General features: G+C 38.6%; 1 protein-coding gene across 7 annotated transcripts in view; it reads left to right on the top strand.

Moving 5' to 3' along the window:
- Window positions 1–13,480, top strand: part of RUNX1T1 (RUNX1 partner transcriptional co-repressor 1) — a 113,619-nt gene that overhangs the window by 95,854 nt on the left and 4,285 nt on the right. For all 7 annotated transcript variants that reach the window (XM_079301356.1, XM_079301354.1, XM_079301359.1 and 4 more), the window contains one exon: window positions 4,654–4,844. In XM_079301356.1, coding sequence (XP_079157482.1) covers window positions 4,654–4,844 — 191 coding nt within the window. The remainder of the gene's footprint in view (window positions 1–4,653; window positions 4,845–13,480) is intronic.

The following is a 13,480-nucleotide window of genomic DNA, read 5'->3' as shown; positions in this document are numbered from 1 at the left end:
TTAATGTTTTTAGAACTATTGCATTTTCCATGAAAAATAGTAAAACAGCGTACATGATCTTGGTTTTGTCCAAGGAAAGTGTAGCCTTTGTAACTGAGTGCCCAAGAGTATTTTCATATTGCCATATTTATGTTTGCATTTTAAATGAAAAAAAAATACAAAAAAAAATATGCTGTCCCAGGAAATCTCAGTAAGAGAAGCATTATTCTGTTGAATTTCAAAAACTTCAGTTTTTGAACCCTCTTGAAAAATCTGGGATTTGATTTCATTTGGCATCAGGTTATTTATAACTCATGGATTCAATACAATAAAAGAAAATAGTTTCTTCATAATTAATACAGGTTTGTTGAAGCTTTTGGCTTGAGTTATGAAATTGGATGTGCATTCGCACTGCCTGTATTCACAAATTGTAGTGTACAGGACCTGTGATACCATCTTGTGAGCATCTATGTCATCAGTCCATTTGAAACGAAGCTTTTCCTTTGGTGCCATTTCCAGTCTCTCATTCTCAGGCTGATGTGGGTTTAAATCAAGTGATCATGCCTGTGAATTGGAGAATAAAAGAAGTGTGACTCTGCAGGATGCATACCTATATATCTGTTACTAAGTTTAGTCAAACATCAGAAAGCATACTGTTTTCATAAATCATGGTCCTACATTTTGAGGAGGGTGGTCTGAAACTGGAGGTATCCACAGTTTCATGATGAAGGCAGTAAAGGTGCAATTCAGTTCTGTGAGAATAGATCTTTGATGCCATTTGAGATGCTCCATAGTTTCCTGGTTGGGCAGCAACTCCCAATCAAGAAAACTACAAGTTGCTCACAGATTATTTCTTTTGGTTCAGTGTGGATCTCTTTGTGTGTCAAATGTCTGTGAAGACCAATGTGCAGAGAGCTGAATCAAGTATGAAATTCTGTTTGGATTGCTAAATCCATTACACTGAAAGAATGTTGCATAAAAACAGTTAATAAGCAAACTGAAAAGCATATGGAGAAGGTATTCACTTTAAGCTTTTGGAGATGGGCAGACTCCAGTGTAATTCTTGACTAATACTAAGTTAGGCATGTGCTTTTGGTGTTGCTGGAGCAAGGATATATTATGCAGTACTTCATGAGTTAATGCCATGTAAGCCCACTTCAGTTTCATTCACCAGTAGAAAGCATTCATCAATGCCCCGGTTCACCTCATTGAATTATCAATATGGGGATGAAGAGTCCACGAAAAGTTCTTGGTGTTCCTCAGTGGTCAAGAGGGAGGGAGTCAGGTAATGAGGATCAGTCAGATCACAGGTTGGATGACTTGCTCTCTGGGAGTACATACTTCCCTTTATTAAAATAGAGAGGGTTGCAGGCCCACTGTGGACTCCTGCAATAGCTTCTTCTGTGTCCTGTAGAAACTGTCTCCCAGCCATCCCTGTCACTTAGCCAGGGCCAATTTCCATGGCAGTCCAGCTGAAAGCTCTGGACTTACAGAAGAGGAATGAAATTACCATCCTTTGTCTTAAAAAAGACAGTAAGGGTCCTGCATATTGTGCAGAGTAGTCCTGAGACAGATGATGCATTTTGGGATCTGATTCTGAGATAACTCTTTGTCACCAACTGCCAAGAGCCACCTGTGCCAGGGTCAGCCTGAGAGTGAGATGATCCAAAATAATGTGGTGGCACAGGACTGCACATCAGCCTACCATCTTTGTTTTCTCATCTTGTGGATAAATGTGCCAGGTGACCAGGAGCTGGCTGGTGATTTATCATTTTGTGTGAAAAATAAATACCTCTCTTTAAGTCTGCTTCAAGGACTTCAGACCATGCTGGGTAGTGCCTATTCCACATAAGCTCTTTGCTTCCTGGAGCTTTATTCATTGTTAATGCTGCTCAAAGGGAAGGAAGATTTAAGTTACACTCCTAAAATGACAGTGAATTTGTGCCAAGAGTGATTCACATTTCTGAGGAGGCAGAGGGTGCAGGTACATCTTAGATACATGATTTTTTAAAAGCTTCCAGATTTCTACTTTCTGATACTAGAATCTAATTGCTCTTCCTTTTTCTGGGAGCACAGGGAAAGGAAGGGTGCTGGTATCATTCTTGGTCTTCATAGCTCAGCATTGTCAAGGCAAATAAAAATCTCCTTTGCCATCACCCATATCACAAATGTATGTTAAACTATGAAGCTTGCATTCTATTTCTATAAAATATCAGTAGTATTGAGTGTGAGAAGTTGTAAAGAAGATCAGTGATACATAATTTTGTCTAGTTATTTGTCTGGTTCATGAGTTTGTAATATATAGAAATAATGATGATGAATTGTGACCCAACATATTTTAACTTACTTATTTTCACGCTTTAGATAGCACAACACAAATTCTATCATCAAAGTTAATGGAGATATTAAAATCCAATCCATAGTTTAAGTCAGCCAAAAAGTATTAGGCATAATGGCCTTATAAGAACTTTCAGGTGTTTTCATGCTCTTAGAAGTGTTGCAAACAATTTATGCAATACAGTAGATATAATTTTCAATTTCTGTATTTGGACTGAAAAGAAATAGATTATCTGGGATGAAAAACTACAATTAGAAGTCCATGTAAAAATGTTGGAGTGTTTTGCCTCTGTTTTATATAAGAAACTGGCATTTCTAACCACTGCAAACACCTAGCTGTAAAACTAAACTTACATAATGTAACAAAAGTGCATCATGTCATACAAAAATCATTTCTATTAGTAGCAAATATCAGCAAGAATAGATGCTTTCTTAAAGAAATCCACTTTGGCAGTAACTGCAGTTCATAGACATGCAACGCCTGTATTTAAGTTGCCTCATTTTTCTGAAAATGGTAATAAAATTACATCTGTATGTTTGCCTGTGTATAGTTCTTTTCTCGTGATCAGTGAATGGTTACAGTTGGTAATAAATATTCAAGCACCTTGCAAATGTCCTACCAATTCCCTTTGCTGATCTGTGTGTGCCTGTGGGACTAGAATAGGAATGCATAATTTAAATATAAATTGCCTGATTTGCATATACAATTAGAGTAGCTGTGGCTTTGATCGTAAGCAAAAATTATTGTCCTGTATTGCCACTTAGATAGAATTTTAATTCACCTTGAATATTCAAAGTAAATTAAGCCTTGGCTGTATGGTTGAAGGGTATGATTTTTTCCTCTCCTGAGGCTTTTCCCTAAACAACATTTATGGTAGGGTAATATAAGGGCATATTTTCAGCCTCATAAAAATAAGGCATAAGTTTTATCTCTAATTCCCTCCCCACCCCCTTGAAAACTTCAGTTGAAACATCTCTTGCAGATATGCACACATGTAACATGCACACATACTCCTCAAGAGAGCTCTTCTTTGATTTTAATTCAGTTTTAGTCGCTACATGGCTTAAAGTTAAGTCTTTATTATAATTTGCTTAATAACTGAAAGTGGAAACTTCATGTAGACACTATTTTTTAAATAACACATGCAGAGTTATTAGATGTAACTCAGGAGAGTGACTGAGTATCTGTACATCAGAGTTGTGTCTTCATGTTCATGCACACACATACATGGGCTAAATGTCTGGACCAAAACTCAAACACATAACACCCTTCTAATACTTGCATTTTAATCTACAGTAAAACATTTTTAATAGAAATCTGTGGCTTTAATTAAACAGAACATTTAATTAAGGTGGGTTTTAAGTGCATGAAACAATTAAGTACAAACACTTGAATGAAACATGTCATAATTAGTTTTAATAGAGTGTTAATTGGTACTAGGTTTGCCAAGTTAATAATTACCGCTTATTAAATTTTCAATTAATCATTGTCATTTTGCTTTGAATAAAGATGAAAATTAGATAAACTAATTCAGGGGGAGGATGGTTTCCTTGTTAATTAGAGCAGTTAATTAAAAAAAAAGAAAGAAATTACTTGTTTTAGTTGTCAATTAAAAGCCTGTTCATTAGTAAAATCTTTTGCACTCTTCCTTCATCAAAAGCCAAATAACTAATTTGAGACAATCCATGTTTTCTGGAATAAAAGATATGACAATAGTATATACCAAAGAAGGGACTCATACTACCATAATTGTTTTACAAGAATCATGAAAGTTTGAATTTAATGAAGCAGGGTGCCCCTGCTCAGTGTTAATTGTGCTTCAAAGTCTTGCTGGACAGGGTGTGCTCAAGAGCTCAGAATAACTAGGAAGTCAAGTCTTCAAGTATAAACATGAAGGACAGATCAAGAGGTCAAATGAATGTTGATAAACAAATTTTAATTCTTTATCATAAAACAGTACGTCCAAGAAAAGATATTAGACCAGTGATTTAAAAAGTCTGTAATATGAGAATTATTGTCAAGTATGTGCATATATCTGCTGTGCTGCAAAACTAATTTTTTAGTGTTCACAAAGATTGCAAGCAAAATGGATCAGAGATCTGAAATGGTTGTACCTAAAGAAGCACTGAGAATCAAAATAGCAGGAATCATTACTAGTGGTAGGGATTCCTGTGATGGGGGAGAGGAGAAGCGCCTCAGTGCTTCCTGAGGGTTCTTGAGGAAGCAGGTTCCGTGCGTCCTGCCGGGAGGGAGACCGTCATTGTGAGTGCAGTGGCCCCAGGCAGTGCCAGAGTGCCGGTGGCGGCACGTGCTGACGCCCTTGTCCTGCTTTGCAGAGGAAGCTGTCAACGAGGTGAAGCGGCAGGCCATGGCCGAGCTGCAGAAGGCCGTGTCGGAGGCCGAGCGCAAGGCGCACGACATGATCACTTCCGAGAGGGCCAAGATGGAGCGCACGGTTGCCGAAGCCAAGCGCCAGGCGGCGGAGGATGCCCTGGCTGTCATCAATCAGCAGGAGGACTCCAGTGAGGTAAGAGCCTTGCTGGGCCAGCCTTGTGTCACCAGACAGCCACAGGAGTGTCTCAGCTGGCTTTAGGCTGTGGGACACGGGCATCAGGGCTTGCTGTTGACTCTTTGTTTTGGGAGGTGTATTTCAGGCATGCACCGAGTTCCAAATTCTCTTGGCGGTGTTGTAATCTGAGCCCAAAATACTTGAGCTCTGTTCTCACGTTTTAGCTGCTGCTCAGGGTTACGTATTATGTTCTGATTTGACTTTTCAGTAGCTTCATTTTAAAACTCTTCAAACTACCATACTGAATAGATAAAAAGATGCACGGAGGAAAACATTTGACACTGAAAACCAATTTAAGCAAAGAAATTATTTATGAAAGAGATTGTAGAGCAAGGTGGCTAAAAACTTGTCTGGGGAAAGTGTTGGATGTAGAATCAATTATCTAAAGATGATGGTTCCTGTAGGAAAGAATGTGAATGTAAATTTGCAAGTGTTTCTTTATTTTGAATGTATTGCTTTGGTTGCAGCGAATATTTCAGAGTTGAGCAGTGGCAAAGAGCATTTGGTAGGAGAAAAAATAGACTTGAGAGATCAAAGAGTAAAACAAGAATAAATATGTTAAGCCTTGATGTACTTTCAGACCTGAGAGTGGAAACCTTGAATTGTTATGATACAGCACATCTGACACCATGACTATATGGAAAATGGGAGTGAAAGAGCAGCGTGTGTTTGACCACTGCTGCATCAGTCTAGATGGCAATTAAATTTTATGCTTGTTAAAAATAAATTAAAACTGACCTTAAAGAGAGACATGACAAGGAAATTTTGTCAGTTAGATGTTATTTGTACATAATCTCCTTTTCTCAAGACCGCTGAAATGAAAGAGCATTACCATAATGAAGTATTTACTTTTTGTCTACTAACATCTTGACTGTAGCAAACCCACTTTTTAAAATAACTTCTAAGCAGCAGGGAGCTGGGGAAAAGAGTAGGTGGCTGTCCCTGTTACATGGAGACATACATTTGTGTATGATCATGTCTAAACACTTTGCATGGGCAGTGTTGTAGAAGAGTCACTTAAGTTGAGAGATGCAGATGAGCTACCTGCAGCATGCTGGGAACACACAGAAATCACCAGAACATAGGTCAGTGGCATGCTGCAGTATGCATCTGTAATTTGAGGGAGCGTAAGTTTTTAATTCATACCAGCTTCTCTGGAGATGAAAGACCATTGTGGGATCACTGAATGCCCAGAGTTTCTCCTTAATGTGTAGCAGATGAATAACAAGGAGACAAAAGGAATTGATTTTCAGCATCTGAAAGTTTCTCAGGAAGAAAGGGACTAGGGGAAGTATATGTACCCTTTCAGTACTAACTGTTCTATTGTAGATTAAATGAGACATAAATTCAATTTACTGGCCTTTTGTATCTAAGATACTCAAGGACATTTTCCTGCACTGTTTGTAGCAAGGGCATTTTTCTGACATAGTATCACTAAAGAGCTGTCATTTTGTGTGTGTGTATATATACAAGAGACTCTTACTGTTAAAACCAAAATTCCAAAGGTAAATACCTTTGGAGGAAACAACAAATCTGTTTAGTGATCTGATCTAGTATGAGTAGGGCAGAGGAAGTACTTACATTCCAGTACATACACCCCATTTTTCCACCAGCAAATATGTATCCAAAAGAATGTGCAGAGAGTTTGTGTGCTGTGATCAACTTCTGAGCAGTTAAAGTTCTGGAAAAAGCCATGTAACAGCATCTTTACTTCTGCAGAAAAACTGATTATGAGGTTTTTCATTTCTTGGGAACAGGACTTTGGGCAAACAAATCTTTAAATTGCATTCTAATGAAATGTGGCTGATAAGGTTGTAGATGTTCTCAGGGCTGTGTGTCCTCAGGGAGGTTACAAGCCTCCTGGACCTAGAAATGAGGTCTAGTGTCCTGATCCTGCAACTTTCACCCCTGTGGTCATCAGGGTGGCTGTTTTGAGGCACCAGTTTTAGTCAGCCATCATGGAGAAATCAAGTTTGACAGTTTGTGTTTACAGGTGATTGATTAACTGTGAAGGGAGATGATGGCAATACTTGTTTGAGTTAGATGCATCTATTTATAAGTATTTCCTCTTTGGCTTCTAATAATCACAAACACTTAGGGTAATGCTTCTCACAGTTACCTGTTAACTCAGGCTGGTTTGGTTTCCTTTTTGGCTGACTTCTGTAAGAATGGACTGGACTTTTCCTTCATGTTTGGGAACATGAGATCAGTTTGCCACTGTTGGAAAAGTGTTTCTTCAGAGATGAGACTGTGTTTTTCAGGTCTGAACTGAAAACTCCACATTTGTTTTGGTATTAATTCTCTCTTGGATCTCTCTGTGGACATTGCTCCTCTTTTGTCTAGGTTGTAAGTCTACACAAACCTCTCTGTCTACAACTTTCAGGTGAACACTTACAGCAACACAGATTCTTGTGCATTTAAGGCCCTGAAGTAAAATTTTTAGAGCTAGAATATTTCCAGTTTCAAATCTGAGACTGTTACAGTGCAGCCCCTGAAGTGTTGCAGGTCCAGGGGGAATGCAGAGCATCTCTCCTCATTCCTTATCCTTGCTGGGACATTGCACCAAGGCATGCAGGAAAGCTCACTACAGGCTGCTGGATAACCTCCATGCAGTTCCTGACAGACAGTATTTCTCTCATGGGTGTCATTATTTCTTTTGGCTGTTGAAACTATGAATGGAGATGAGAATTTGATGCCAGATTTGTAATGTATCAGATACAATTTTTAACTGATATGGCCACTCCCTGTCTATTGGCAAGGCTTCTCCTTTCATTTGTTATTCAGTAAAATGCAGCCTGGACGTAGCTGAGGCTTCTTAAAGCTGTTCTGCTGTGAGAATTTTGTGGTATGATTTTTATTGCAGTCTGCACCAGTTCTCAAAGTGATAACTAGTACCAAGACTCAGGATTTTTGTGATTATTATAATACATCCTCCTGATCCAAGACCTTTCAGAGATCTCACAAAGAAAAGCAGATTATATTTTTGGTATTTTTGTTGGTGTTGCTGATTTCTGTGTTGAGTTGGATTTTTTTCTTCTGGTTTTGTTTGATTTTATTGGTGTTCTGTTTTGCCTTGTCTTTAACTCTGAAAAAGTAGGATCCCTGAGTACAAGATTGTCTTCAAGAAAAGAAGTGAAGCTGGGCTTATTAAGATGACCAGATCAAAATTCCAAAATTAAGAGAGCACAAGACAGTAAGAAGACTAATAGGGGAGGTGTAATATTCAAAAGTGTCTTGACCTTTAAGAAGTGGTCTGCCAGATTTTGAGAATGACCATGTTACATAGCATAGGTAGAATTTCTGACTCTGACTTGATCCTGTTACCTTAGAGTTGTTCAACATGGTTTAACTACCACTCCCACTGCTTCAGTGTCTGTGCATTTACTTTCTAAGGATTCTCATTGTTTTTTCACATAAGACATTGCAACTGACCATCTCATGTTCATGCTTTTCTGTTACTGAAATTGGTTGAGGACCAGCTAACTGAGCAGACTGCTGCTGGAAAGCAAAAGGATGAGAAGAAGGCCTACCTGTCAGCATGGCTCTTCTAAGCCACAAATTATTTCTTTACCAGTTCCTTACAGTTGCTTGACAAAAGATGACCCATTCATCAGTAGTTGGCTTGGCTAAGTATGGAAACATGTGTGAACAGCCTACTGTAATGACTGCTGTGCTTGCTTTGGCTGCAATGTACTGCTTTCCAAATCAATTTTAATAGTGAGGGTGAACAGTTTAGCAAAGAGACCGACTGCCCAGATTATAAGGGGGAGTGGGATCATCAAAACATCTGTCTTTCTGGTTTGGTATAAGATGCCACTGAAAAATCTGACACTCAGTGTTCTCCATCAGTTTTTAGTAGGCTGGGGGCTGGGGACCGGGAAGGAACACAAATGTTTCAGCTCTCTCTACTTAAAGCAGATGCTGACATCTGCTCAGATAAAACAAGTGTGTAACTGGTCCAACACTGCTTTTAGGAGATGTGTAATGTTAGGGCTTGTTTATATTGCAGCAGTTCATGTTGTATGTGAGAATCACACCTGACATTTTAAAGACAGCTGGGTTCAATCTCTGCTGACCGATCCACTGAGACCAGGACTGTGCCAGCAAGCCTGACTCTGAGCATCAGATGGTGTGATTCAGGCAAGCCTAGTTTATAGGCTGGTATTTAGTTTAATACCTATGTCAGCTAATGTTTAATTTTTTTGGCAGAGCATCTCTTGGAAAGTAGCACATCATCCGCTGCAGTGGTGGGTAGTAAGTACAGAGACACCAGAGCCCTGTGTTCTGCACAGGATCAGTCCAGATGTGATGTGAGCATTGGCACTGCCCCAGACTGCTGAGCTAAGCCTGGCAGCTTGCACAGCTCTTCTGTGGGCTGCTCTGCACTTCTGTTTGCAGGATTTAGCTACTCTCACTGACTGGTGTGAAAGTTCATGTATTTCACTCAATAAACAGCAGCTTGGGCAAGCCTGGAGTGTTCAGTGATAGGTGTAACTTTACTAGAAACATCTAAAAGTTTGAATGTCATTTTGATATAGTGTGGGAATTTTCAAAGTACCAATATATTTCCCTTCCTAATGAGTCTTGGATAAAATTGTCATAAACAACTTTGCTGGATTTTTACACTGCTATTCAGCAGCTCATGCAATTCTCATTTATGCTCCTGTGGTTTCACTGATTTCTAGATGTTCCTTTTCTTGTGGTTAGCAGTGGTAGAGTTTTGAATGTCATGAGCATTGCAGAACTGGGTAAAATCTGGGTTCTTTGTACTAGCCATGCTTCCTTTAATGGTAAACTGGGGAAATCCAGGAAGATGACAGAATGAGGGTTTGTTTTGTTTTGTTTTGTTTTGTTTTTTAATTTAAGAAAGCTCTATACTGAGTCTCAGTTGGAGTATCAGAGGAAAGTAAATGCTCAATTCTGGTTGAATATTTCAGAGATGAAAGCAACAGGATGGGCAAAATTACTGACAAGTATATGTTTTGGTACTGGAGACCACAGAAATGGAGACCTTTTGTTTTTAAGAATTTTCATGAGGGCAAATGGAGTGTTTGAAGATGGAAGCTTAAGTGCATGAGAACTGAGAGTTTAACCTAAGATAAGGCTCTGACCTGAGACTGATGCTCCTTGTCAGTTGAAAGAGGAGGATGAAATATGATCGGTGGCATAAATTCGGAGTGAGATTCTCATCTGGTGTAATTTAGCTCAATTTCATTTAATTAATCGATTTTCAAGGTAGTGAAGTTAAATTGAATTAAATAGTCTGAGAATCTAGCTTTTTGTATAACCTCACTGTTTCACAGGCAAATCAACACAGAGTTAAATTGCAATCCAGTCCTTCTCACAGTTTTAGCTGCATCTGGAACTCTACAGACATGAGCTGGAAGTGCAGTGTAGTAGGTCACTACCTAAAGACAAAATATATAGACTAGCACAGGCTTTGAGAGATTGGCTTCTCCCTTTTCCAAGCCATGATCAACTCTAGCTGTACCATTCTCCCTGCTTTTTCCTGTGTTTTAATGATAGGGATTCTCCAACACCTCTAGGCAATTTGTCCCTGTTCTTAACAGAATTTTGATCCTGTTACTTCTGCTCATCCTTGTAAAGATGGATGTGGACATTCACTGCAGTGATGTTTGGGTGCTACTGCCCCATTTATGCTACCATCTCATATTTAAGAGTCTGAGTTCATTCAGTCTCTTCTCACTGCTTGTTTGTCTGACTTCTGATTAATATGGCTGCCTTTCTTCAGATTCTTTCAAAGTCTTATTTTTCTTGCTTGATTTTCTGTATTTGTAGTGCATCATCTCAGCCTTGATAGGGCTCCTAGCTGGATCTTGTCAGTGATAGGAGATAGTCTTAAATCAAGTGTAAGTCCATAGCTGTGGTCATATGCCCTTGTAGAAGATTGCCATCTCGTCAGCAACATGACACTGTGGCCATCTGTTGTCCCAGGTGCTGTGTACAGACCTCAGCAAGGTCTGCTCCATTTTGCTGGTACCTGCTAGAGCATCCCAGGAAGGAAGGTACCCTGAGAATGCTCAATCCTGTGTGAGATCAAGCTTTGTCTGTGATAGCTGATCTGCTGGAAATACATGATCACAGAGGCATATGAAGCACAGCCCAGGCTATTAGCTGGCATCTCAAGCTAAGAAAAGCTGGCTTTTCTTTGGTAGAATTTGGGGCTATCAGCCAGCACTGTGAATAGAAAGCATTTGTTTCCAAAGCTTGTGGTGCCCGAGCCTGATCTTTGCTGCTCTTTTTCACTACTTGCACATGGGAAGGAGCAGTGAATGGTGACAATGGTGAGGGCTGTGTGGGACAGGGAGTTCTGCACGTCAGATCCAGCTGCTGTCTCAGTACAAGCTCCCTGTGATGCCTGTGCTTGTTTATGTTAATTTGCACTGTAGTAATTTTTAAATGCAATTAGTTGCTGCATAAATGTGAGCTGTAAAATTTATTTTGAAATTCTTGTATTTTATGTGGTTTTATTCCCACAATTACACTAAAGCTGTAATGACCTGTTAAATTAGAAATAATATGTCCAATGAACAAAATCACATACCAAACAATGTAGGACACATTAAGAAGTCATGTAAGGAGCCAGCTTAGTACTTCACCACTTCATTAAAATCTTGCACCTATGTGTCACTTTTCATGTTCTGTACATTCTGATAGTTAACTGCTGTCTATTTTAATAAGAAAGTTGAACCAATACTGTTAGAATTAAACTGACATCAATACAGATCATGTGGTAAGATGCTGAAATACTCTGTGGTGACTCTGGTCACATCTGGAGTCAGATCTCTATGTGCTCCTTAAAAAGGGAAGCAAAGTGAAGATTCTTTGGATGCTAGCCTATATTAGCTAAACAGATACTTGAATAAGTTTGACACTCTCATAGTAATTAATGCAATTAAAGCATGAACTTCAATGCCATGAACAGATCTGCACAGGGAAGGAATTCCTGCACCTGGGCATTTGCTGTCTGGCTTCAGCATTTTTGTACACATGCATTTGTTTTCAGATGAGGGAATAAAGGGAAATATGGGCCAAACCCAAGGCTGGCAATTTAGTTGGAAACAAATAGCTAGGAGTTCAGCAGGCATGGCAGTATTTGGAAACTGTGCAAGTACAACTGGAGTAGAATTACACCATGTTTACTGATCACAATAGAAGCAAGTGTGAGGCTGTTAAAATGAAACTTTCATTACTATGAAAGAAATAAATATTGTAATATAGAAATGGAATATATACTAAAGAATATAAAATAAATATAGTTACACATAAAATATAAAAATATAATATAATCAGGAAATTATAGTATAGCAAAAGAAGGAGAATCCAGGCACATCACATTTAGTTGTCATTCTGGTTAGCAGGATGAAATGCCAATACAAAATGCTAATGCAAAAAAGGTCATTTTGGTGTATGCATAAATATGTCTCTGTGTGTACATGTTCATGTACAGTGGTCTAAATTACTTACAGTTATTTTTCATTGTGGAGATAAGAAGTTGTTTAAACACAAGGTGTTTGCAAATAGTGTAGATCTTAATTTCTAAAGGTGGATTTACCTCTCTGGCACTGGATAGAGTGTGAGCAAATGAACCTAAGGAAACAATGACTACTGAATCAAAACCAGGTGATGCCTGGTTTGGACAAGGAGTCTGAATTCCTGACATTTAACTACCAGAAACATCTGTTTCTCTGTGTTGGTAATTCCCCTCTTTTTTTTTTTTTTTTTTTTTTTTTTTTTTTTTTTTTTTAAGTGTTTTTAAAGATGGGAACAATTGTATGAATTAAAAAGAAAAAAAGTCCCCCAACACATGTATCTGTAATTACCTGGTTTAGTCTGTGTGTTTAAGTATGAATTGAGAATGCCTTGTAGCTTTGATTTCAATCTCAAAGAACAATTGGACACAGGACAGTCACTCATTTGCCAGTATATGCCTATGCAAAAAAACCAAGCAACCAGTCCTCCAAAACAATAAAAAACAGCAAAAAGAGGGAATATGGAACTAACACAGGAATATTTTGTAAAGCCACTTGATACTGATTAAAAGTCTAATTTCCTTAAAATACTGTTTTGGATTTAGGTCTTTGTTTTATTCTGAAATTGGGATTTTTTTTTTTAAAGTAGTTGAGGAATATCACTTAAGGATTGGCTGTGTTCCAGCATCCAGCTGGCAGAGCTATAGAGTGTGTTAAAATGAATAGCACACATATTCTGCAGTGGCTTCCCCATCCTGCCAAAGATGCAGACTCTAGCTTAACTGTTCACTGCCAGAAGTGCCACTGAGTCAAATGGTATTACTCAGATGATTAAAAATTAGGTTTTCCTAGGGTAGCAAGTTTTCCTAGGTCAGCAAGTTTCACCTGTGTGTTAAGTCATTTTTTCTTTTTCTGGTCTTGCATTAGTCGCTCTCCACTTCTCGAGAAGCACGTTTTTGTGTATGCATGTTTCATTATTTGTTTTAATAAATTTGTTAGAGGAGCTAGCAGAAGTTTTACTGAAAGTTTCTATTAGTCAGCATGCTGCTGGTTGCTGGATGTGGGGCATACTTGGAGTTTGCATCATTAGTACTAGCGAAG

Source organism: Erithacus rubecula (genome assembly GCF_903797595.1).
Source record: "Erithacus rubecula genome assembly, chromosome: 3".
NCBI lineage: Eukaryota > Metazoa > Chordata > Aves > Passeriformes > Muscicapidae > Erithacus > Erithacus rubecula.
This window is presented reverse-complemented; position numbering and strand designations above follow the sequence as displayed.